The sequence below is a fragment of the Melampsora larici-populina genome (assembly GCF_000204055.1).
Source record: "Melampsora larici-populina 98AG31 unplaced genomic scaffold MELLAscaffold_41, whole genome shotgun sequence".
Lineage (NCBI taxonomy): Eukaryota > Fungi > Basidiomycota > Pucciniomycetes > Pucciniales > Melampsoraceae > Melampsora > Melampsora laricis-populina.
The window spans coordinates 799,575-827,284 of NW_006768805.1; the positions used below are offsets into that span (position 1 = coordinate 799,575).

At 38.4% G+C, this 27,710-nt stretch overlaps 3 protein-coding genes across 3 annotated transcripts; all 3 read left to right on the top strand.

Annotated features, from left to right (window-relative positions):
• Positions 1 to 4,681: 4,681 nt before the first annotated feature.
• MELLADRAFT_91353 (uncharacterized protein) lies at positions 4,682 to 13,128 on the top strand (the record flags this gene model as incomplete). The annotated part of the gene is made up of 9 exons (XM_007414142.1): positions 4,682 to 5,389; positions 5,457 to 5,534; positions 5,617 to 5,807; positions 5,861 to 5,954; positions 6,046 to 6,176; positions 6,256 to 6,336; positions 6,409 to 9,436; positions 9,511 to 9,656; positions 9,741 to 13,128. The coding sequence occupies 9 exons, from the start codon at positions 4,682 to 4,684 to the stop codon at positions 13,126 to 13,128; spliced, it is 7,845 nt and encodes a 2,614-aa protein (XP_007414204.1).
• Positions 13,129 to 15,356: 2,228 nt separating this feature from the next.
• Positions 15,357 to 15,608, top strand: MELLADRAFT_124529 (uncharacterized protein; the record flags this gene model as incomplete). Its single annotated transcript, XM_007414143.1, has 1 exon — positions 15,357 to 15,608. One exon carries the CDS (start codon positions 15,357 to 15,359, stop codon positions 15,606 to 15,608), a length of 252 nt encoding a protein of 83 aa, XP_007414205.1.
• Positions 15,609 to 24,618: 9,010 nt separating this feature from the next.
• On the top strand, positions 24,619 to 25,401 carry MELLADRAFT_110125 (uncharacterized protein; the record flags this gene model as incomplete). The annotated part of the gene is made up of 3 exons (XM_007414144.1): positions 24,619 to 24,665; positions 24,758 to 24,864; positions 24,920 to 25,401. The coding sequence occupies 3 exons, from the start codon at positions 24,619 to 24,621 to the stop codon at positions 25,399 to 25,401; spliced, it is 636 nt and encodes a 211-aa protein (XP_007414206.1).
• Positions 25,402 to 27,710: the final 2,309 nt, after the last annotated feature.

Below are 27,710 nucleotides of genomic sequence, written 5' to 3' on the forward strand. Positions count from 1 at the left end.
TTATCACAAGAGAAACACTACCCCACCATGCTGTTCTTGAGGGAGTTATCAAGCCTTATGTCTCACTTGTAAAGGGGCATACAGGGTGAATTTGCACCGTACCCGATTTTTGAATCATTGCTACAGGTGTGTTGTAAGAATCATCAACCTCCTTTTTTGGCCACACCGTTCACACTGGCCATGATGCTAGACTACGAGATTATGTAGAATTTTTATCAGAACAACTTTCTCTGCGGAGTCAGGTGAAGTTTGTTTGTGAGGGAAGCGTGAAAATCCGAAAAACTCCTTAGACACACTTAAGGATTGTAGTGCTCAAGCCAAAAATCGACGATTAGTCCTAAGCCCCTCTGCGAGGGCGCGGACGCGGCCGCGCAGAGAGGGCTTTGTTAAGCTAAGCGTAAGAGAGACTTTGTTGATAAGAAAGCACAGTGTGCAAATATCACTCAGTCTCGGTTCTCCAAGTCCGAGGAATTCTCAGATTTTGATCATGACCTGACCAGCCTGACCTCACTCATGGTACGTTTGTTTGAACTTTGAGGAATGTACTTATTTTTTTGGCTCAAGCAACCTGGATCGACAACCTAAGTAAATATAATAGTCGGTCAGGACCCTGAAGAGATCTTGTCAAAGTACATGATGTAGAACATTCATAAAAACTTGACCAAATCCCTTGCTCCTCCCTCACCAATGCCTAGCCAGGAGCAAAGCACTTTGTTAACTTCGAAATCCAAACCTACACATTCGTGAAGAGTTTCAACCGTGGTGTAGAGCAAAGGTGACATAGCTACATCGCAACACGCTACTGTGCATTTTGTGTGTAGTGTAGCTGAGTGCAGTTACAAGAATCTTACCTTTAGGTTAGTGTAGCTTGACAAGTTACGCTACACTACAAGGTACTGTAGTCATGTTGTGGGCGCAGCGCGAAAAGCGCGAAAAGGTCGCGCCTGGTAGCGCCCCAAAACTTCACAATATGTAGGGGCGCGCCCCATAGTTAGTCCGCGGGTTTTTGTCAGTTTTTCAACCCATCTCCATCAGAAATGCCTGGAGAGGACTCTGAGGAGTGTTACTTCATCATGGTATTATATTGGTCCAACAGTCTACCTCACTATGAGCTGTTGTCACTTTAAAGACTGAGTCTTGTCCAAAAGACATGTAAGCAAGTCACTGTAAGAGTTTCATGTGTATACATAGAATCACAGTTGACTTCCTTTGATTGTGATATCTCTTGCAATCTACCTGCCAATCAATGACCTGAAACCTCTTATTTGCAACTATGTATTTTTTGGCACTGTAATATGGTGTCTGCTGGTGTAGAAGATTTTTTTTTGCTTTTTTTCTACTTTTTGGGGGCCAAGGGCGCGCCTAACGCGCCCTAGTGGCGCCCGCGCCTGTCCAATCAAGATTTTGTGCGCCTGGGCGTGCCCGTTAGAAAAAGGACGCACCCACAACATGATACTGTAGCTGAGTTTTGTGCCTCCACACCACACTGCAGGGCCAAAATTTGATTAGCTAGAGATTTCCTAGGACTCTGTGTAGGATAGCTAGAATTCATTCATGCATAAATGATCTTCACAGCCTCAGGTATGTATGGTAAAGGCAAAACTTTCCAATTCTTGAAGTCTTTGAGTTGTTCAACTTTCCTTGAAAGATAGGATAACCAAGATCATCAATTATGGATAAGTGTATCATTCAATGAAATTCAAAGTAACCATCTAATTCTAGAAATATTTACACTTACATCTATATATAACTGTAAGCAAGCTCAACTTCAAGTACAGCTGTTGTAAGATCTATCAGCAGATTTTTAGATCATTGTGTTGTTGCCAGATTTAATGTAGAGGTCAAAAACTCCAAAAAACCCTTTTGAGACTGATAACTCTACTGCCCATTGGTCAGATCTAGCACAAGAACAATTGAGTTACTCTCAAAGTGACATGATTTTTGAGTTTTTGACTTCAAAAGTTAAATCTGGCAACAATACAACTTTTCAGGAATCTGTCAGTAGATCTTACAACGGCTGTAATAAAAAACATGTAACCAAAATTCTTGTAACAATAAATCAATAACTCTTCTAAATCCAAGCTTTAAAGCAGATCAAATAAAGTGAAATCCAATAATCATGATGAATGTTTAGAACTCTATATTTTGATACTTTTTGACCCTTTTCATTATTTTTCATATTTTATCTTTCTTCAGTTTTTTAGAATCTTCAGAACCCAAAACCAATTTCATAAGTTTCATGATCCCTTTTTTTCTAGTTTCCATTGGGTTCAACTTAAGTTCATGAATCATTGTATCAGGCATTCATGATTGTCTATTTCTTCCAGAAGCTGAATTTGATGATGATGATGATGATAGTTTGATAAGGTACAATCTATTGGTAGTTGTGTTTCAGTTGAAGTTGAATAATGGGGTTCAATCAAGATTTGGTTTTGGTTTTGATGATGATTGAGTTCTTGAAACTTATCCCCAATCAAACCATGATTTTGTTCAATCCAATCAAGACCTTCATTTAACCTTGAAGGTCTAAAGAACTGATCAAAGTTTCATTGAAAAGTAGGACACAAAGTTCAATTTGCAACATCAGAAGACAAATCAATTCTAAAAGGTTGAAGTTGAATGAGAGTATGCTGTCTTTGATAGTAATATGAGGTTTGGTGTCAATTGATAACAAGATCTTCATTGATTGTATGATAATTTAGAGGTTCTTCAGTATTATAACTTGGTGGTGATCATGAGGTAATTGAGGAAGTTGATGTGGGATGATGACACTGCAAACATTATTCAACTTCCCCAAGTGGGCAAGAAAAAAATGATTGGGAGTATGATTTGTCATAAAATCATCATTCACTCCTCACCTGAGCCATAACACCCACACTACATATGTGTAGCAGGCTCAGTGAATAAGTGGTTATCATGTACATACAGTTCTGCTCAGTTATCTGCTCATCAAGATAACTTATTCAGATGTAATACATGCTGTAATTGTTTTCAGTTTGACAAGGGCATTCAAAAGATTGACTACATACACTGACTCAATGTTTTGGTGTAATCTCATCACCCCAACTGCATGTGTCACCCTTTCTGTTACTAAAAAAAAGCTTCAACAATATTGCCTGAGCAGCTCCAGAATTATATGTAGTGAATCTTTGGGATGATTTCTTCAAAGTCAAAAGAGTTACATGTGGTATAAGATGTGGTTTATTGATTCCAATGGGCAAAAAAACTGAGCAGACCTGTATGTACAGCCCTTTGCATAATTGATGACTTTGAAGAAAAAAAAACCTCGAGTTTTTTCGAAAAGTGGCCGAGTATTGTCAAAAAGCTGCTGCGTTTTTCAAAAAGTCGGTGAGTTTTGTTGGAAACCTGGCTCAGTAATTCTAAAAGAGAGAGAGAGAGCTCAGTTTTTGAAAAAAACCCGCAGGTTTTTTTTGAAAACTCAAGCGTTTTCTCTTTTTCCAAAGTCATCAATTCTGCAAAGGGCTGTACATGATAGACAACTCCTTTTATGACAAACTGTACTATTAATCATTTTCCTCTTCCAAGTTGGGGACCCGGGAAGTTGAATGATGTTCACAAGTGTGATAGGATTTCTTGAAGTACAATCAGTCTTTTCATAAATCTTTGAAGCTTGTGGTGATTCAATTTTCCATTCTCTTATAATAAATAGAATTAAAGACTGATCACAAGAATAGAGGTTTTGAATGTTTTGAAAAGGATTCTTTGAAACATATCAACTGGATTCACAATTTTTGTTTTTTTCCTACTTGTTACATACATACTTGATTTTGATGAATATAAAAACTAAGAAAATCTCCATATATTCTCCTTTTTCAAAGGCTATTTGATTCCTTCAAGAACCCATCACAAGTATTCTGAACCCCATTCAAAGAGCCTTACAAAGCGATGCAATTGTGTATATACACCAAAAATATGTTCTATACATCTTTGTTGAATGTTGGCTGTGCTGATGAGTTTTCAATTTGTAAAGGTCAAACGAAGAGATTTTAAAGTTTCCATAATTGGTGGATGCGATCAAACCGGTTACTGCCACTGTTTGAACTTTTAACAAATGTGTAAATAAATGATCTCAAGAACTTAAATTTAGATCTCATCAAGTGTGGTTAACTTGAGTTTAGGAAGAAGTGAATCATAACTATTCTGATTCAGGGTTCAAAGTGTTTGTTGAGGATTGGATTTATTCTATTTTTGGAATTGAATCATTAGTTTCTGACTCAGAAGATGGTCTTCAATGAGCTCCGTATGATCAGTTATTCCAGAGTGGTCATTAGACTTTTCCAATCATCAGTCGTATTATATAGGGTTAGTATAATCATGGATTGAAATTCTTTTGGTCTTTTGTCTTGCTTGTAAATTGAGTCTTTGAGCTTGGTACATATGACTATGATGTGTACTGATGTATAAACTCAGATGATGAAGAATTGAGAAACGGATGAAGCAGGACATTGAGTTGAGAAAAGGCTTCAGAGATCGAAAGTGTATTGTGTTGAGAAGGAAATACGAAGAATGTCAAAGCAAGGATGTAATTTTCCAATTCGATTTGAATCCATCTTCAGACTGCAAACCACTGCAAACCACTGCAAACCACCACTGCTACTAACCATCGATCGATAGAAATCAAGAAATCAATCTCAATCACTCAAGATAGTCAAACAGAATCATGCAAATCGAGATACCTGACTTTGATGATGATACACCATTCTTACCAACAAGTTCATTTGGTACTCAACAAAATCAATTCAGTGCTTCTTCTTTCTCACCTTCAACTAACGATCATCATGAAAGAGATGGTTCAAGTTCTTCATCAACTCATCATCATCAACAACAACAATCTACTCTCTTCTCATTCACTTCTCCACTTCAATCATCTTCACGTCCATTCGGTGGTCAATCTCATCAACCATTTCATCTTATCAATCATCATCCAAATCATCATCATCTTACCAATTCTAATTTAAATTCAACTACCTTGGATCATGAAATCAGAACTAAAAGCAATTTAAATCATCATCAACTACATGCTTCTCCAACCAGTCCAAGTCCTAATAATTCTCAATTACATCAAAACTTACTCACCAGATCTGGTCCACCAAGAAAATTATCAGTGGCAAGTCTCAGAACGGGTGTTGCACTTAAATCTTCTAATAATAATCATCATCTTGAAAACTCTAGATTACATCGTAATAACAATCCAATCGATCTTCTCAATACTTCAATCGGTCTTTCTTCTCCTTTTTCTCCAAACATCAGTCCTGGTACTTCTACTACTCATCATGGTAGATCTCCTAGAAGTAGAAGTGATACCACTACTACTAGTACCACTCATTCGGCTAACACTTCAAATGGTGAAGCTCATTCTCCACTAGAGGTCAGTTTCTTCATCCGCTTACATACCTTCAGTGGACTTGTACTGAGTGATGTGCGATGTTTTAAAGGTTGCAATTTACTTGATCATGGATCGATTTTTTGAAGAATGTGAAATTAAACTTGGTCAACTTTTAGGAAAAGCAATTGTAAGTTAACCAAATCCAGAATCCCAAAAATCCTCAAAGCTTTCTTACTAAATTGGTTTGATTGATCACTTTGTATATATAGCCTATTGCGAATGAAGATGATTTTTATATTCCAGGTTGGATTGGTCAAGGTGTTGATCCAAGTTTTGATGCAACATTCGATTCACTTGCTCAAGTTTCTCGAAAGAATCCAAATCAAGTGATTAATTTTGTCATGAGATGGAAATCTAGACAAGGTGAAGGGATTGATGAACATTCAATACAACGTGCCATGTAAGAGATTCGTCTTTTTCTTTCTATAAAGATTATCAGGATGTTGAATAAAGATCATTGGGATCGGTCATGTTTTTGAATAGATTTAGTGGTGATAATACTACCAATCCTCGTCGAGTTGCAGCGGTCTTGGCCGAACGAAAAGGTGTCAGTACTCACTCATTCATTCAATTAGGAGTTCTTAGATCCTTATGGCGATCGAGCTCATGATCAACTATTTTCTCGAGATCATCCATAGTTGGCACTTGTTTACTTATTATGTAGAGCATTGATTGCTATCGTTCAAGGTGTGACAAGAGAAAGTTTAGGTGAAGAGTTGGGATCTCGTATAGAAGAGATTGTCTTTAATTCGATTAAGAATGCGGATACGTAAATCATTGTTTTTTTCAATCTTCTATTCTTCAGAAGACTGATTCTATTCACTTTTTTTCCCCTGTTGGATCAAAAGATCTCCTAGTTCTCGAAATCCTAATAAGCAAGCCAATATGAATATGTTTGCTCAGCTGTTAGGGGCACTATCCAACATACGGTACTTTCTCAATTTCGATCCGTCTTGAAGGGATTCAATTGAACTGACGATTGTTCGATGTTGGAAATGTAGATTTGCAAGTGTGAGTGATAGGTTTGCAAGTGAGATAGACCTCACCAACCGGGCAGCAGCGATCAAAGATCAAAAAGATTCCGAAACCAGGCTAGGCTTCTTAATCAGAGGTGTTCAATATCTCAAATTAAAAGTTTATCCATTAGAAGCTTTTGAAGAGACTGCAGAATTTATTGCGGCCTTTGCTATTATCTTTGAAGGATCAAGAGGTTCATTTGTCAAGACTGCAATGGCTGAGACGTTGAATCCTTTATTGGCTCAAGTGGTTCAGTCTGCAACTGCAGAAGTTAATCATCCGGTTTGGAACAAAGCAATCGTCACCATCTTTAATAAGGCTCATTCAATGTCCGATAAGCCATCCAAAGCAAGGTATTGGAATGCGACAGTCCCTTTGATCTGTTCTGTAGTCGGTGCTGCCCCTCAAGATTTCCTGCTAGCAAAATGGCCAGAAACGATTGATTGGTGCTTTGGCAAGCTAAAGGAGAAAACCACTCGTCCGACCATGATGCTCGGAATCGTCCAACTTGTCTGGGCTTACCTTCGCCGAGTTCGAGAAGGCGCTTCTGCCTTGAACAAACGACTTGAACCTATTCTCAAGTCAGCCTTTCCAGCCGATCGGAAGAATGTATATCCAGCCGAGGTCTCGCTCGATACGTTTGCCTCATTGATCCATTACATCTTACACTGGCAACTCGAATATGGTAGTGATTTTACTCTGAGAACACTACTGACGGGATCATCTGACTCCGGAGAAAGTGGGAGCGGCTTAGTCGCCCAGGCTGGATCAGATCGGATCACGATCGGTATCACTGCTACTTTGCGAGCCCTTACATCATTGGAAGCAGGCGAAGATCCGCTTTACCCAGTAGTTGAACCTCAGAACGGCACGAAATCTCATTCATCCTCATCTCATTCACTCCATCATTTTCATCCTAAAGATCCTGAAACGGATTGTAAGGATGGGATGGCCTTGAAGCCAGAAACTCTAGAAAGACCTAGGATCAAAGCTTTTGTTGATGCGGTGGGTACTAAAGTTCTTCAAATCGCTGCATATTGTGATCGAACTTTGGCTACTTATACCCTCACCAATGATAGGTATATTGCACCTTGGCATGATAGTATTGCTCAAAGAGCTGAAACTTTAGATAGTGCAATGGTCATCAAACGACATGGCTATTTTGCTGTAGAATATCCTAGACATGTCCAACGGCTCTTTGATGTGCTTCAAACTTGTTTACAAGCATGGCCTAGGATCTTAACCTCTTCTACTGCAGATTCAGCTGCACTCGATATTCTATTCCGCGGTCTGATCTCTTTGGATGTAGGTGTGACAATTGCGTCTAAGTTGGCACTTCGAAGATTTGTAGCATCAGATAAATCGTATATGGTTTTACAGAATTATACTAGGTTTTTGGCTAAACCGGAATTCTTTTTTCGATCTAAACCACAATTACAAAAAGGATCTGATAATAAAGTGGAATCATTAGTCAAATTTTGGGTTGAAGTGATGTCTACATGGTGTGATCGACTTAGGAAATTGGCTAGTGGTACAGATGATGAACAAACTAATTCGATCTTTGGTGGAGAAGGTCTTAAATTTGTTTCTCAGATGGAAGCTACTAGCTTAGTACTTCTTTGTTCGAGATCTTCTTCTACTCGAAAATCGGCGCTAGATGCTTTACGGATCACTGGGACGGCTCGTACGATCATTCAAGACTCTGGATTGATCACCACACCGAAATCGATCAACTTTACGAGGAATAATAGTGTGGCTAATGTTTTAGATGAAGCAGAAAGATACTTGTTTGACACTATCTTACCTGATGATCTTCCTAGTACGGAAAAAACTCGATTGTTGAAATGGAAAAAACAACGTAAACCTGGTAGTAGTGATAGTCTGATCCGTCTATTGGAAAGTGATAATCCTGCAGACATGACTTTGCTTTGTATCGCACTTTCCTCCATCTTTAGTACGGCTTTAAAGTATCTGCCTCAGACTATGGTACATGCTCGAACATTACTATACAGTCAACTTCAAAGAATTTATCCTCTCGCTTCTGATGCTGCTGGCGTTGGTGGTCGATCGACTGTTAATGGAAATGGACCCAATCCGGGATGGGACGACCGGAACTTACTCACCTCGTGGTCTTCACTTCTCATCAGCTTGACTAGTATCACTACCTCTGCCGATCCGAAAGTGGGTAATCTTAGTACTGGGATCGATAACTCATCCATCGCACAGCATAGTAATTCAACCCGAGAGAGAAGTATCTCACCTGGAGAAGATTTGATCAAGACCCTCGTGCCTTTCTTAACATCAGATCAATCTACCTTCCGAGAAGCAACAATCAGAGCAATGAGTTGTATTCATGTCTCAATGTATGAAACTCTTCTTGATGGCCTCTCTGGACTTGCTCATCATCTCACTAGTGAACGTAAAATGATTGAAGCACAAAAAGATCGATCAGCAAGACCTAATGGGACAGTGAAGATCATACGATTATTTTCAGCTATAGGAAAATTACATGAAAGTACGACCAAGTTTTTATTTCATTTAGATTTCAATTCAACAGATAGATGTATTGAGATCTTAGTTAGATTTATTAAAGAAACTTGTTTATTTTTAAAATCAAGACAAAGTATGGAAGATTTCTTAACGGTTTCGATTAGGAAATCATTTTTAATTTTTAGTGAAAGGGTTTTTAAAAAGATTGGATTAAAAGATTTCAATCATGATTCATCATCTGGCTCGACTTCTTTAATTACTGTTAAGATTCATCAAGTCTTTAATCATGAATTAGTGATTGATATATTTAATTTAGCAGAAGACTGGAGTACTAGATTAGCTTCTAGTAGTAGTACTACTCATCATCCTAACCCTAGTGGTTTAGATCCACGTGTTTCTAGAATTAATTCGGCTACTAGTAGGAATAATCCACCTATTAAGGGAAGGTCACCTTTGGCTTCAACTTCAACAGGTAGTGGTGAATTGCTTTTGCATTCGGCGACTATGATCGCAACTCTTTGTGTAAGCTTTACTGAATTTATCATCGAGTTTGGATTTTTTTTGTATTGACTTTTGTTGGTGGTTTTGGGTTTAAGGAAACTGCATTAGACTTTCGGTCTTCTAGTGGATCCCCGCAACGACCTGAGACTAGTCGAGAGCCTACGACTAGTGCTAGTCGTATGCTGAGATGGATCACCGCTCTTTTTGAGAAGAATGATGCGAAAGTTCATGCAGAAGCCAGGTAAGTGCATTCCATGCACCCTTTGCAAACGTCATCCATTAGCTGACCCACTCATTGTTATCTATTCAAACACATCACGTACAGACGAGCATTTGTTGGGGCGTGTAAGAGAACAAGCGATCCAGATGGTCTTTTGGAGAATGCACTCACGCTTTGTTGGAATGAATCTGATTGCTGGCCTTTGGAGCAGACGTTATTTGGGATCATGTGTAGTACGCTGATATGTGAACCAAGCTTACGACTTCGAGAAGAAGCTATCCTTGCATTATGTTTATCTCGAATCTCACATCCTGAACTGACTACTCGTCAAAGAGCTTTGGATGTATTGAAATTCCGTTGTCTCTCTGATATCACACCTCAATGGCTATCAGAAATCGAAGTTGGAATTCAAAGTGCATTTGCAGGACATCACTTGGTTTCTCAAACTTTACTTTCAAAGGCTATCTCTGATATGAAAACGATCGATCCATCTTGCTTTATTGTCGAAGTAGGCAATCGGATCTTACAAGTGGAAGCTCTGAAAGCACGACCACTAGTACGATTGATGCCAACTTGGCTAGCTCAAATCAATCTCGCCCCTGCAGTTTGTGATATCGGTTCTTCAAAAGTGAAAAACCTTCTTAGTATCGTCTTACTAGTTTCGTCTCAATTTGTTGAACATCAACCCGAGGCAGTTAGCGCGATCTGGCTTTCATTTGCCGATGCTTCACCTCTCAATACTGCAGCTATCATCACCTTTCTGTTAGATGAAACTAAACGTCGAGGTCTTCCTGCATTTGTTCGTCTCTCTCGAACGATCTTGTCTTCGATGACAGAGAATACGGGACTTGAAGTGGTAGCACGAGATTTGGTTAACACTCTACAACCGGCCAAATTACTAGCTCCTCAGGATCCAGCTCCACTCGATTCTGGGATCTTACCCACTCGATCCAATGATCTCGATACTCATTTTCCTCAACTTCCTTCTCGTACGGTCATGTCTCATATGCAAGCTGCGATTCTTTTGTTGGGTGAAGCAATGGTACTGAAACCGTTAGGCTTGGCAGATCGTTTATCAAGCGTGGTACATGCCTATGTAGTCCAAGCTGATCATACCAATATCACCTTACAAGCACAGATGCGAGAGGTCTTGGTACGATATGTGTATATGTTAAGAAGGATGCAACAACAATGTGATCAAAGTACTACAACACCCAACCGATCACTTCCTTTAATCAATCCAGAAGATAAAGAAGCATGGAGATCGTTTTGGGATTTTGAGGAAACTAGTTCATCAAGAAGACATCGAAAGATCTTACCCAGAAATTTAGAACATTTAGTTGAAGAGATCAGTCAACTCACCTCTTATTTCATCACTGATTTTTGTCAACAATGGGCTAAAGTGGCCATCGAATGGGCTACCCAATGTCCAGTAAGACATGTAGCTTGTAGATCATTACAAGTTTTAAGGATCTTGGGATTACCGGTGGATTCGAATTTGTTGGCTGAATTATTGATTCGACTTTCGAATACGGCTTCAGATCCATCACAAGAGGTTCAATTGTTTGCATTAGAAGTTTTAACGACTTTATCAGTCTCAGTTAAAGTTCAAAACGTCAATCAAACTCCATTTGCTCAATTGTTTTGGACAGGTGTCTCGTGTTTAGAAACGTGTAATGAATTAGAGTTTTTAGAAGCCATCGAATTACTTGGATCGATTTTAGAACCATTGGAAGATTCACATTGTTTTGATATTGAAGGATCTAGACCGACGAGATGGTTAGCGGATGGAGGACCGATTCGACAAGTGGTGATGAAAGGACTTCGATCTTCATCACTTTGTCAATCTTCTTGGTCTTTGATTCGACAATTCTTATCGTTACCTGAGAGTTGTCAAATTGTAGATTGGGTGAATGGAGGATGTGCATTACTTTATTCAGCTTGTTTACCTTGGTGTTTACATATTCTTGAAACGGGGATCATGCAATATGAAATGGATGATATTGCGATCAGATTAGCTCATTTAACTTCTTCAATGGGAATGGAAGGATTATCTAGAGTGATGATTTCATTTGCTAAACGAAGGTTTCGAACGAATGATGATTTTTTGAAACAAGCCATTAATGGGATTCGAGAATATTTTTTACCTTTGTTTGGAAATGAGATATTAATTTTATATTTTGGATTCTTATTGAATCCATTAGATTGGATTAAATCCAAAACGTTGATCGTACTGAAAGTTTATATTAAATTGATGGATTTAAATTCGAATGAGATCTTGGAACTTGGTTATGATCTTTTAACACCGGTCTTAAACCTTTTACAAACTAATTTATCTTTACAAGCTTTAGAAATCTTATCTGAACCGATCCCTATCAAAGGAAAATCGAATTTGATTGGAAACTTTAATGGGATTGGACATCATCATCATCATTATCATCGACATCGAACTACTCAAGATCAATTAGGTAAAAAGGTTTTTGGGAATCCAGATGAGACAGGATGGTGTGTGGCCAATGGAAATGAAGCTTTGAAAGAAACTAGGATGAGGTTAGTAGAAGTGATTGAAAGTTTTGGTATGAATCAAACTTTGTTTGAAACTTTAAAACGATCGTCGGTGGTTGAGTTTACATATGAATGGGGCATTGAAGTCGATTCGAATATCGATCATCAAACTCAATCTGATCTAGCAGAGACGAATGAAAGTTTTGGTGAGATGGTTTCAACTTTACATGATCTTTCGGATTTCTTTGGTCAAGATGGAAGTCATGGAGGTGTAGGGGGAGGAGGAGGAGGAGGAGTGAATGGAACGTCAAATTTGATGAATGAGTCTAGGATCTCATCTCCTTTGAATCCTTCGACGGCTAGAGTGGCGGCGATCCTTTCACGTTCGTTGAGTAAAAGAAGAGCTAATCGACCTAGTTTACATGTTAGAAAAGGTAGTAATCTGAATGAAGGATTCGTTCAAACTACTCCAACTACTACTGTCATACCTACTACTAGTTCTACTACTCATCATCATCCTCATCATCAAGTTAGTTTGAACTCTAGACCAGGTAGTTTGGTAGGAAGTACATCTTATTCTGAATCTTCTTCTCCTTCTCATTCTAATCATCTTGATTATTCTCAACTACATCATCCCAATCATCATTATCGAACATCTGTTTCGACTGATTATGATGATATTGATGAAGAAGATGATGATGAAGAAGATGAAGAAGAAGAAGAAGAAGAAGAGGATGATGAAGATGATGAGATGATTGAAGAGATTGGTGGAAGTGGAAGTGGATTAGTGGGAGAAAATCGAGGTGGTGGTCATGGTGGTAGTGGTAGTGGTAGTGATGATAGTCTTGAGGTGTTTGGATTGGATTTAGAGGATGATGATCATCCATCTCATCATCATCATCATCAAGAAAATCGTCAAGAAGAAGAAGAACATTCAAAGAAATCTTTGGATAAGAAGAATGAATCTTTTGGGAAAAGGAAAAGTTGAAGTTGGGTAAATGTAGATGTATATGTAAATGAATTTATGATTTTTTTTGATTTTTTTTTGATTTTTTGATTTTTTTTTGGCATTTTATAATGGAAATAACTTTTATGATTTTTTCTTGGATTTGACATCTTAGTGGGATTTGATTGTTTGATTTGATTGTTTGGATTAAGAAGAAGAGATATTTAATGAAAAAAAAGATATATAATTGGAAAGAAATAATACGTATTGTAATATGTAGATATAAATTAATAAGAATTTTAATGATGATGATCATGATCATGCACTAGATTTAAGGATTTAAAATGGAAATGGACTGATTTTGTATTTGATTGATTTTTTTTTGGTTTTTTTGGGGGTTTTCTTATTGAAAAATAAAGGACAGTTTTGGTTTTTTGGGGTTTTTTTGTGTGTTGTAGATTATGGAATTTGTTTTGAATTTTGAATTTTGAATTATGATTTTCAACTTTTGGTAAAATTTATTGAATGGATTGAGGGCGTGTTCACTTAGGGCGCGTTCACTTAAGGAATTTCTGACCAGAAATCACATTCTGTAAAATTTTTAATGCAAAAATGAAACATACACCACCAAATAGACACTTTAAATTTTGCAGAATGTGATTTCTCACCAGAAATTGCTTAAGTGAATGCGCCCTTAAGCAAAGCAATTTCTGGGGAAAAATCACATTCTGCAAAATTTAATGTGTCTATTTGGTGGAGCATGTTTCTTTTTTGGATTTAAAAAATTCACAGAATGTGATTTCTGGTCAGAAATTCCTTAAGTGAATGTGCCCTGAGTTTATATATTTACATCATTTTGGGGTGTTTGTTTTTTGAGGATACATAGACACTACACCAGATTGCAAATTTACCGCTGAGTTTAGAAAACTAAAAAGACATAGAAAATTATACACAAACCAGAAGGGGTCAAAAAAATATGGAAAAAATAAGGGTTGCATTCCCCTGTGTGTGCCCATTATTTTGCATATTTTTACAGATTTTTACAGAAGCAGTGTATATCAGGTCAGAAACTCAGTTTATGTCCAAAACTGGCAGTCATGAAGGCATTAACCCTGTGAGACCAATAATATTGTTGAATTTGTGTCAAAATCTGGAATGTCTGCCCATTCTGAAAGCTACATGTTTGATTTATTAGATACACATTAGAATGGGTGGTGTGTGTCCAAAATTGAAGAAGGTACAGCAACCACCGTCCCCAACAGCAAAGCTAGAAAAGCTTAGAAATCTGTTCCGCCAGGGTTTTAGCATTCAAATGAAAACTGTAGATCCAGTATGTGGCGTTCATAATGTGCAACTGCCAAATTGATCAAAAGAAAAATTTGTATTTGTGATTGTTGAAAAGTTTCTGCCCAGCCTGGGTAGTTTTGGACAAAATTTGAGTTTCTGACCAAATACACCCAAGATCATTTTTCTATGGAACATCTTCAAAACTCAAGGTAAAAATATGAAAAAATATGCAAAATGATGGGAAATCACAGACTGATCCAACCATAATTTTTTCAAATTTTTCCTACCTCTCAAGCATTGCTGAGAATTTTCTACATCTTGATTTTCTAAACTCCATGGTATATTATTGATTTGGCGTAGTGTGGTGATAGCTTCACTGTGACACTTCACTGGGAATCATACATCTTATTAGACAAAGCAAATGAATTCCAAAACACTGATTTGTGTAATACAAGCGTAGAAAGAAGTATCAAGGGGCATCATGAGGCTGCGACTATCTTCTCCACAACACAGAGCTTGTCAATGTTCACTTTAGCTGTGCGGAAGGCAATGTGAGTGAACACAGCATTGTGTTCCATGACTTGATTCCAGGGAAGGGTCAGAAAAACAGCTGCATATCCAGTATTCAATGGATACAAAAGGGCACCTGATTTGCTGATAACTTGCTCACTATCCAAGCATCTCATTGATTTGTTTGTATACTGGGCACAATTGTCTCTGGTATGTTTCCCTGTGCTTTTTGTCCACTACCCGGCTACTTTTGATATGTGGAGATATCTTTTAGACATATTGAGCTTATATAGGCCACTTATCTTTACACATTTGATTGGCATAGATACTATTGGTCTACATCAGCGGGAAACCCACACAATTTTTCAAAACCTATCAATATAGCTTTCTGGGGAGTCTTGAGATATTTTATCTACAAACTTCTTCATGGCTTTCCATAGCTAACGCTTGGTCAACACATCAGATTTGTCATCATGAATCTCAGCATTGTTGCAGTTGTGCTCATGATCTCTGTATCATTCAATCAAGTCCTTGGTACACCCATGGAAGATTTGGAAGGTGAAAAGGTAGCAGCAGCAGTTGGAGATTGTTCTGTCACACATGGTGGGGATGATGTAGGTCCTGGTCGTTCAGAGTGGGAAAAGCAGTATTACTGTTCCGTTTGTGATGTAGATTGTGTCAACGACCCCTGTGGTGTGTGTGGGAATCCAACCACAAAGAAATAACTTCTATTTGATTTTCCTGCCACAACACGTGGGGTATGAGATTGCTTGTAGAACAACAGAATTTTCATTGTGACATTGGCAATTGAATATACATTGAAAAAGCATGTTGTTTTTATGGGAAATCAGGGGATAGATTCTGTTTTACTACATCTTAAGAACACATATTTTTTCCCCAAGGCGCAACACATTGGTGCAAGTGCATAAAATGGATTGGCACCCAGACAAGCCACAAGGGAGTATAATTTTATAAAGCTCTCAAAGATGAAATGGTCTCAAGATTCAGTTGGATCTTGAGCAGACCTTTCACCGAGAACATAGAAAATTATACACATGGCAGAAGGGGTCAGAAAAATATGAAAAAATAAGGATTGCATACCCCTGCATGTGCCTATCATTTTGAATACTTTTTCATGTTTTTATGGCAGCAGTGTATATCAGGTCAGAAACTCAGCTTTTTTCCAAAACTGGCACTTATGTAGTCATTAATCTTGTGAGACAAATAAAATTGTCCATTTTGGTTCACCATATGTAATTTCTTTGCATTATGAATGCTGAATGTTTGATTTACAATGTACACATTGGAATGGGTGGTATGTTTCCAAAAATGACTAAGGGACAGCAATCACAGTCCCCATCAGCAAAGCAAGAAAAGCTTATAAATCTTTGCCGCAATGGTTTTAGCATCTAAATGAAAATTGTAGATCCAGGGTGTGCCTTTCATGATTTGTGACTACCAAATTGATTGGAAAAAAATTGGTGTCTTTGTGAATATTCAAACATTTCTGCCCAAACCTTGGTAGTTTTGGACATAGTTTGGGTTTCTGACCAAATATACCCCAACATCATTTTTCTTCAAAACATCTTCAACATTAAAGGTAAAACATGAAAAAATATGCAAAAGAAGGAGACATCACAGGTGGATTCAACCATAATCTTCCAATTTTTCCAACCCCTTAAGCATAGCTCAGAATTTTCTTCATTTTGACTTTTCTAAACTCCATTGCAAATTTTTGATGTGGTGTAGTGAAAAGAGTTTGAGTGATTTTTTTGAGTATGATTTAAATTTCAAAAGGGTGTAATTTTGATAATCATTTTTTTTGGTTATTAATATAAGTAATGATGTTTTTCTGTTACATATTCATCAAGTGATAATCAGAGCATCTTCTATTGTTTTGGTAAGTAAAGGGCATGGATATGGTAAATTTTATTGTACCAAGGGTCAGGATTGTTGTGTGCAGATGGTTGAGCAAGGCAAAAGTTAGCTAAGGATCCCAAGTCTTTAAGAGTGATAATAGCTCCTCCACCATTGGCACAAGTCTAAAGTAGAACTACAAACATGTCACATGTGTATCCTAGTGAAAGACACACACAAACAAACAGTAGAATTAACCTTGACATCCCCCCTTTCACTAGCAATGCACACCTATCCAGTCATACACAATAAAGGTTTGAAGAATTGAAAAGAATAGCCGTGTTCAAACCAAACCTGTCAGACTGAGTATAACTTGAGCGGTAAACTAGTCTAAAATAGGACTTACTAAATGTAGGTTTCTAGTGATTTTGATTTGATATCTATCTTAGAGACTTGGTTTTCGGTTCTTAGTAAGTTGAATTGAACCTATAGTTGTTGACTATAGATGTCTGTGGTGCGGGATGATTACCGCTGCCAGGTACTGAACGAGAGGCTGAGCTTCCCGGACGTCTTCCAAAGAAATAGTTAAAGATAACTATCTATTCTTCAGGTGGCACTTCAGTGCTCGTTGATTTAGTAAATCAAAAAGGGATATTTTCCAGATGAAAGTCTTTAGTCGAATGGACCACGCCAAACGATCTCTAACGCTTTCTAAGTTGGAAGATTGAGTTGGAAAAGAGAAGATAAAAAAGGATTTATGCTTTTGAGCCGAATGGAGTTGGTAATAGAAATTCAATGATAAAAAGGATTTTCTAATAATGACTATTGATTCAAAAGTAAAAAGGTTTTTATAAAATGGTAAAAGTGATAAAGGATGATTTTCTTAATTCGGTGAGAATCGTGGTTCTTTATATACCAACTTTGGTTAATATTGTATGATGTCATGTAGGAAACCTTTATCTTCTGAGGTTGGCCTGGTTCGGGGTTTTGTAGTTTTAGTAACTATATAAACCCTTTCTCGTAGTCTTTTGGCCTGGTCAGGGTCTTTCATTATTTAGTCCCTGGCCTGGTTAAAGATAAAACATTTCTCTCTCGTTGTCTACCCTCATTCTACCAGGGGTTAATTAACTTGTACCCTTGGTTATAGAGTTGGTAACTTGAGGCACTTGTTTCTATTCCTTTTACACTCTTGAAACTCGAGTGATAGAGTTGTAATATTTCTTTTTATGTATTTAAGTTTTTAATTATGTACTTACTTACTTTGTTAACCTTGGAGGTTTTGCTCTGCAAAACCTCTCTGGTTGACAAAACCCGGTTGACTCAAAAACCCAGTACACCCAGTTGTGTTTTTGGTGGTAACTTTGTGTATCTAGTGACAGCTCTTGACAGCTTCCAGCCAAAAAGTCAACCGGGTGTACCGGGTTTTTGTGCAACCGGGTTTGGTTTGAACACGGCTAATATGCCCTAATGGCTTTGTGAAAATAACTGCTCTTTGAGACTTGAGTCCTACCATCAATCCATACTACCTCCACAATTTCATCATAAATTAGTTCATTGACATGTTGAAATTCCTGTGCCACATGATGAGATCTTTAGCCAAGTTCACTGATGTTGTATTATCACACATCATCTTTCTTTGTACAGTCAAACCCGCGCAAATGCATACCTGCGCAAATGCATAATCAGCCAATTTGCATAGGGCTTGGGTTCCACCAAGCTGGCGCAGGCCAAACTCCAAACTATTGCATAATGTACTAATGCATAGCGCGTTGCCAAGGAAATCCGGATGTTGGTGGGCATAATGCATAGAGATCCGGGGCCGGTCCCGGACTTGCGGGGTTCTGGAAGCACAAATTTTCATTGGAGCAGTTGTGCATTCACATTTTTGTCTGCTTCATAATGCATAACTCTATGCATTATGATATTTTTGTTCTCATAATGCATAAATGTATGTATTATGACCATAATGCATAAATGTATGTATTATGACCATAATGCATAAATGTATGTATTATGACCATAATGCATAGAGTTATGTATTATCACAAAGCCCGCTAAAATGAATAACCGGTCAAAATGCATAGAAAAAATCGTCGCCCCAATTTATGCATTTGCGCGGGTTTGACTGTATCACCCATACTGAATCCTGTGCCATAGTTCCTAATGTGATATCACAGCCCCTAATCACAAGTCACTGGCAGCTCAGTGCATCCCAGAAACTTTTGTTTTCAATTTGTCTTGAATTTGTTGCTCAACTTACATCATGTAGTATTTGAAAGGGTTTGTGATATATCTTGACTGGTCATTGTGATGTTTGTTCAGTGGATCCACCCTTGAGGCTAGGAGCTGATAATTGTACCTGCTGTGGATCAACTTGAATGTGGCTTCTGATGCTGGTCAGTGTCAGAGTGGCCATCAACAATAGCTATGGCTATCACGACCACAGCAAGGATCAACTCAATGCAAAATGAATTGCTGATAGAGATGATGATTGATGTCAGTGATGAATTGAGGTTGAGAGTATTTCTCCAGCAGCAAAGTGGATGGGGGTGGATAGTATTTGAGGCAAGTATAAACTGTCAAATTGGAGGGGTATTTCAAGTAAAGCAAAGACCACCAGCGCAGAGTTCAGAGTGGCCAATAGGTTATCATAGTACACAACAACAGTGTGGTGATCAGATGGCAAACGCAAGCATGAAAGTCAGGATTGACAGTTTGGCAAGCTCGAGCAAGGAAGCTGGCCTTGCTTCAAATTGAATCATTCTATCATTTTCAAAATCAGTGGGTCTGTTATTGATGAGGATCTTTTCAGTAGCTGTAGAATATTGGTTGAACACTCAGTTGATGTCTTGCCTATGACTGATCCAGATCTTTCTGATGACTGGACAATATATGTATGATAACTGATTGAAATTTGTTTCACAGCAGTTTGAAAACAAAAAGTCTGGAAAAAGTATCAAGTTGGATGCGTGGGCTGCCAGTGACTAGTCTTCAGGGGCTGTGTATACTCAGCATGATAAGTTGATGTTGCAATGCAGCTCTGTCTTCTTGACGCCCAACCACCAAATAAAAATAAAATATATCATGAGTCAACCTCAAGAAATCCCCCCCAGTTTACATCACAAAAAGCATCAAGTCCATAATTAAGGTGATCAGATCCAAAAATAAACCATCACCCCTTGTACCCAAAACATATCTCAAAAGGTGTTTCAATGCTGTTCAATGAGTTGATATTGGTTTTTCCAAGAATTGTGCCAGATAGTTAACAGTGAAAGCTGAAAATGTTTTAGGTGTTTTGGAACACACTGTGAGAATGAAAGACCTGTAATGATCTGATAACGTGTGCTAAGTGTTAGATGGAACAACACCACAATCCTGCTACTAAGGATTTGGGCTGACCTATAGTGGTTAGACAAAAGGAAATGTGATAACTCAAACAATGAGTTCTTGTGATCTGTGGAAGATAAAACTGATGTGTGTGAAACAGGTTAGAGTAATCTTGATAAGCACGTGCTAAGTGTTAGATGGAACAACACCACAATCCTGCTACTAAGGATTTGGGCTGACGCACAACATGTATGAGAATGATGATAAGAGAAAATGAAAGGAAAACAACGGATTGGAAATGACTTCAATCTAAATATCATCCGTTTCCGACGGCTGCATTACTCCTTCCTCTGAACTACAAACTCTTTTCATCTGACATCTACACTACTTCTTCTTTAGCTTGATCTTGGCATTTCTCATTCACTCGTGCTGTTATGTGTTCTGATTGTGTGAGTATATCTACGTAACTGTTTGTATTAACTTGTTTTGACTTGCTGAGTTGATTGAACACCAACAAAAGCAATATCTGGTTGAGTTCCAACCACCAGATAATTCAAAGACCAAATCAAAAACAGATACTTGCTAGATTCTCAAGGTACATCATCATCTTTTGCCATTCCAAGTCTTTTGGTGTTCCAAGAATTAGTCCTGCTAACATTGGTGTTGCTGTACTCAATATTAGAAACCCTTCCTTTCCAATCCAAGTTGCTAAAACTCCTTGAGTCAAGAATGGACCACATTCTTTCTGTACAATCTTTACCCCAACTATTTGATCTACCTCTTTCTGCCAAACTAAATCAAAAGACTTTTCCAATGATGTTCATAAATAAATAAACCATTCTGCATCTGATGAACATATCATACCATCATCAACATTAATCCATAATATTGCTGTCCCTCCTTCTAATTTTAACACATCAATTGATTGATCATTTACACAATATTTGCCTCCAACATTTGATAAGACATTTGAGAAAAATTCCCACCAATATCTTCCAGCCTGTTAATTAGTTCCATACAATGCTTGTTTCAGTCTTGAGACATTCCCTTCTGTTGAAGAAGGATATCCCTCTGAGTTGATACTGTAAACTTCTTCATCAATCAGACTATGCAGATAAGCTGAAACCACATCAAAACTCTCCAATATCCAATTTCTTGATACATCAACAGTTACATTATCAATAATGAAGAAAATCATGCTGTTGGAGTAAAGCTTTCATGAAAACCTACTCCTTGTTCTTGATTAAAACCACATAGAACAAATCTTGCTTTAAACTTTATCACATTTTGATCACTATCAAGTTTCTTTTCAAATACACATTTGGTCATGCTAACTTCAAACTGCTTGGTATCTTATTTGCTATACCAGCCACTATTAACTGAATTTGATTTACTGATTTATCTTGTGTACAAACTTTGTTTTGAAGAGGATGATCATTCAAATCAAACCATGTTTCTAATATGTGAGTCAAGTTTGTTTCTTCTCAACTGATGTTCAATTCCAGTTGTCTTGTCCAGTATAGGCCGTGTCTCAACATCCTTTCCTCTCCTTATCATGACATCAGCATCCTCTTCCAACCAATCAGCATATGCCAACTTTAAAAACAAGTTTGATTTAGGTTCCCAAAACTTCCACCCCATGGATCCCACTGGATAACCAATAAATTGTTCTACATTTGATTGCTCTGTGATCCAACTTTTTCTGTACTTCTTGAAAAATATGCACAAATCCCCAAGAACTGAATACCCTGAAGTGATCAACTTGAGGATTTCCCTTCATCAATACTTCATGTGGTGTTATTTGATTTGTATTGGTGTTTGGTGTTCAATTATGAAGATTGCTACTGCATGCACCCAAAAATTCTTGGGTAACTTTGATTGAATAAGAATCAAGATTCCTTTTGCAAAGTTCTCTTCTTCTCCTTCCCCCAAAAAACCCCTTCTCAGTTAAAAATTATATCATTCTCTCAAACTAGAGTACTTATGGATATTATGGATCTCTCTTTGGTTTTTCTGTTGATTACTTATGATTCAAGACTGATGGAAAAACAACTCAGAAAAGATCCTCATGAATTGAAATCTTGAATAAGAATTCACGATGTATACAAAAGAGAAATTTCAAGAAATGTAACCAGAGACAATAAGAGGGCTCAAGTCAAAATTTTTGCGGCCTTTTCTTAAAAAACCGGGGAAAGTTTTTTACAGTACCGTGCTGTAAAAACTTTTCCCAATTTGTAAAAACAGACCGTAAAAATTTATTTCGGATCTCCTTCTGAGCAGCAGATTTACGCAAATCTGCGTAAATTTGCTGCTTAAAAAAATTTGGGAAAAAAAAATTACAATAAAAGTAGTAAAATATTTTGACTTGAGCCCCCCTAATAAGGGGTTTCAAGTTTGACATTTTACATGATTTTATGTTTTAAAAACTTGGACAAAGTCATAAATTTTACGTAAAATATTTTTAAAACAGACAACCTTTTTACTAACTTAACTAAGTCCCTATGCTCTTGCCGCGAGCTTGTGAGCATAGGGACTTACCTCTAATGTCGAGTTTCTTGGTGACAAGCCCATTTGGGTTTTGGTGGTAGAAATCTGTACCAACAGAACTTTTCGGCATATGATTATGAAATTTCCTCTTCTTCAACTATATTTGGATTTGGCTTCTTACACGCCTTTCCATTTATCTAACTTTTACTTTTGTAATCAGTATAAAAAGTTTTCATTGAGCTCAAGAAGAGCTCTTTTGAAATTTCATAAATGACTGCGGATGTCGGCTCAACGGTCGTTTGTGACATCTATGCAGCTTGAAAACCAAATTCGAGGATGTCTTGACTTGGTCAGGAAAAGTGATTGCTTCAATAGCTTTGAACGCGTCTATTCAATAAAGAACCAAAATGTCTTCGACGAAAATGCGAACTCGAAGCGCTCCACATGATGAGGAAGAAAGACCGGATTTGAACGATCTTAGCGAGTCCAGCCATAGCTTACATCTAGAACGGATAAGTCTCAGCTTAAAAGTCCTCACCGCAACAATTGCTGAGCAGTGGACATTGTTCAAGGCCAAGTTCATGGCTAGGTGATTCAATGACGAGCCAAGCGACGTTCAGCTACAAGCCGGTGTTAGTCTAGCAAACGGTCAAAATACCTTCTTACTTTCTGCAACTGGATCTGGAAAGAGTCGAGTCTCGGAACTATTCTTCCACATGTTCCCAAAGGTCAAGAACGCTGTTATATTAGTGTTGAACCCGCTAGATGCGCTCGGTGATAATCAGGTTTGTTTAGGCTTTTGATCAATGCCAGCCATGTCACTTCAGGCTAGATGACCTGGCTATTCTCTTTAGGTTTTAGAGAAACGTTCATCCGGTATCACTGCGGTTAATCTAACAAAGAATACATTTGATAAGAAAGTATTGAAGCAATTAAAAAGCAATTACTATTCATTCATATATTTGGTATGTTCTTTTGTCCAGAGAGAACACGTCAATTCTTTGTTTTCAAGGAAGCTGATACCTATCATTGGTTTCCAAAGAGTCCTGAGATCTTCTTAAATAGTGAATCGTTTCAAACACTTTACCATAGTAAACAGTTTCAGTCTCATCTTGCTTTAAAAGTGGTTGATGAAGCACACTGTATTTATTTGTGGGGGCTTCAGGAGAGCGGAGCTTCAAGGAACTTTTCGGTTCATGTGACTCCACAAGATGTTGGTCTATTTCGATCATCTTATGGAAAACTTGGCCCGCAGCTGATGGCAACCGACGACATACCAACACTTTTAATGTCGGCAACTTGTGGGCCTCAAGCAGTCTCAGCAATAATGAAAAGCTTAAGCTTAACATCATCAAACATGACAATGATACAGGGAGAGCTTACTTGTCCGGAACTGCGCTTCATTCGAATCTATTTGACCGAGACTCTTGATTCAGCAGAAGATCTCTCTGCAATAATTCCTCACGAATCGATTGTTTCAAACAAAGAATTGCCTCCAATGATTATCTATTCAGGTACTCGTAATAGAACATTGAAAGTAATGGAAGTAGTTTCAAAAGCTCGGGGTCAACCAGATGATTATAAGAATCCTAAATCAAAATGTATTCGCAGATATCATTCTGTGACTGGTGATAAGGACAAGGAAACATGGGCTAAGGAATATGGTGAAGACAAATTCCCAATCCTCTCTGCTACTTCCGCTCTTGGACTTGGTCAGAACTGGCCCCGCGTCAAAATTGTAGTTATCATGGGTGCGATGGACCCATCCGAATCCAATCAGATGGCTGGAAGAGCTGGCCGTGGGCGCAATGGGGAGGAAGGTTTAGTCATCTTGTTAGTCCAGCCAAACATACCTAACGGCAAAAATTCGGCTTCAGCGGTCAAAGTCGACTCTAAAATGGACAATCAGGAGCGCATGCATGCTCTAAGATTCACACCGTGTTGCTTGAGGGTTGTATATTCCCTGGAAACTTTGTAAGATTTTCTGATGCTACACAAAGAATAACAAACATCCATAATCAAAAAACTGATCAATTTGGATTGTACAGAAAAGGATATATTGCCATGTCTCTGTCGGATCCTGGTTACCTTCTGGAGATCGAGCGGGAAAAGTCTGAGAAAATGCCAGCTTGTCGATGTTCGAACTGTGACCCTCAAGGAGCTGCTCGAATCATTCGTCTACTTCCACAAACAAAATCGTCAGACTTAAATGCTCTGATGTTGTCTTTTCCATCGGAGCCAGAAGACGAATCGCTACTCAACATTCCAAGGAGCAGCAGGAAGCGAAAGTTCTCGAGCAACATTCCACTTGTATGCAAGTTGAATGACCCAATTTGACTGAATGCACCAATGATTGATCTCGCAGTCTCGATTCTTGGACATTACGAAACTCTTGTCAAGAAAACGTATCCGACCGATCCACCCTATTTACCCAAAAATCTTTTCAGCCGTGAGGATGCTTGGCAGATCACTAAGAATTACACCTCAGTCTCCAATGGAGCCTTTCTGCGAGAGATCCTTGGAGGACAAACAATACCTGGACTCTTTGAAACAATCACAACAGGTATTAATTCTTGGCTTCACAGTAACTCTTACAAACAACACCAAGCCGATCTTGAAGATATTCAGATTTCAATCGATCAAGAATTTCTTGACACAGAACTTATTGAAAAAGAGCATGAGGAGGAATCGCGATTGAAAGCTGTTGCAAGAGATCTCAAAGCTCAAGGCATCGCAGATCGAAAGCGGTTACGCACCGAAAAGGCTTCACAAGCTCTGAAATTGAAAGAGCAGAAACAGGCTGATAAAAATAAACAAATTGTACATTTTACGAGTACATCAGGTTAACTTTGATTCAAGGAAATGTTGTGTGTTTGTCAGGTTGATTTGAAGTAGCTTGATCAGGTTGAGTTGAAGTAGCTTGATCAGGTTGATTTGAGATATCTTGATCTTCCGTTTCGGTGCTCATAGATCCCCAGATGAAGCGAGAAGGAATATTCTTTCGTGCTTCAATGTTGAGGATTGACCGCAACTTTTCAATTCCCAATGTTTCAATATCATCAATTTCATCATTCTCATCAGCAGAGCAATTATATGTAGAGTATTTGGGATCGCTCAGGTGAACCTGTGCCATATGTAAAAAGTTTCTCATTGTTGGCTCCGAGATTGGATGTGGATTGTTCTGATATACATCCTTCAGGCCAGATCGTGCTTTTATTTGATGTATCTGCTCACGCAGCTATATAGTATTCATACTTAATCAACCCTTGAGATCGCACCAAATATTATCAAAGAAAGAAAAGCGGCCTCACAAGTGGAATGATGATTGAAAACCTTTCCATAAGTTTTTCGATCTTTGTACCTTGACCCTACAAGTACGTGGATCTATCTAATCAGTCCACGATAATCAAAAATTGAAAGAGGAAAGGACTCACCGAGTTGTTGTAAAAATATTTCAGCCAATAGTTTTGAATCTCGAGATAAAAGTCTTTGCCAACCCAGTGTCCATCGCGCCCTCCAGTTGCAATCAAAAGTGAATGCTTGATTGCTTTAGAAATCTCTGGAGGTAAGAATTGATTCAGGATCAATATAAATCTTGGCAGGTGAATTGCATAGTGCAAAAGGCCTTTGACTCCATGTGCCATAACAGCCCATCTCTTCCACATTAGCAGGACACGACCTATGTCTCCTACTCGCATTGCATGATCACCTTCAACAATTGTTGCAAAGTCACAAAGTCGCAGACGAAGATTATACAAAGTCCAGTCCCCAGTCTTTGAAGCTTCTTTAACTGATGAGACAGTGAAGTATTTATCATAGCATTCATCAATAATGGATTGGGCAACATTGGGTTGATCGAGTTGAACAGGGGGTTCGCGGTTCTGAATTATCTGCGTGTTGAAAGACATAAACCATCAGCTGAAGACTTGCGAAGAAAATAGTCAATTAATACATATCTCAATAAAAACACCATAGTAGCCGTATGGCTTTTGTGAATAATTAGTAGCAAGGCATTGAAGTCCTGTTGAGATGGGAGTCTGTCCGTTGGAATTGCAAGTGCACCGGCGGTTCGGTGAAGACCAGTGTTGTTTGAGTCGCTTGAATCACCCCAATGATGGCTTATAAGCTTGCTAGCCACGTTCCACATTGTATGTGCTAGTCCAGGCATGTTGAGAACACTACTCAAGGATTCTGCAGCCATCTCAGCCGGAAAGCGCTGTCGGGTCAATGATTCGAAGTTCAAACAAGTCCCCATATCCCCTTCAAACACTTGGATTCCCTCGGCACATTTATCCGGGTCTTCGTCAGTCTGCTTTAAACATTGACTGAGCATATCAGAAACACCTGCAGAAGAGCTGTCTGATGCGCTCATCATCTTGAGCATCACTAGATCGGGTTTGTACCATTCGATTTGGTCAACTGCAGGAGGGACAGTTGCGAGCGATTTTTTACAAGTATTGTATGTTGGCAAGTCTTTCTTGAGTTCGTAATCCAGAAGAGCTTTAGCCAGCTGCGACTTCAGTACTAGAGACCAATGCACTTGATCTTCTTGACTGCGCAACATCGAGAAAATTTCAAACAGTTCTGATTGGCTTTTTTCGATGTACTTCAGGAGAGACTCGAGACTAGCATCCTTGGGGTCAATGTTATCAAGGCGATGTGCAGGTAAGAAATGAAGATATCCGTAAGAACCATGGAACATCTTTGTAGAAGCCTTGATTCGAGGATCATGAACACGTGCTTGAATGTCAATATTATCGAGTGTTGTGAAAGGCCGAAGGTTATATTTTTGGGCCATTCTAGTTTTAATGATCTCTTCGGAAGCTTTTCCAAGGGTTTCCATAGCTTTCAGTCCAGTTTGACGGCTAGATGTTATTCCCAAGAAGTTTAGATAATCATTGACTCGTTTGGAAATACCGCAAGCAATAAAAGAAATCGAGTTTTGTAATTGTGTCCCATTGAAGCGTCTGTTGCAGGCAAAAGCTATCATTGCGAGTATAGTACAAGGAAGCTGAGTCGAGAGATACCTAATCAGTTCATTTTTTTCTTTGCATTCAACCAACATGAGTCACAAGTGCGTACATGCTTCAATCGATGTTCATCAGTCCTGCTGGAGGAAGGCTTTTCCGAATGTGATAGACCTTCCATCGCCTCAG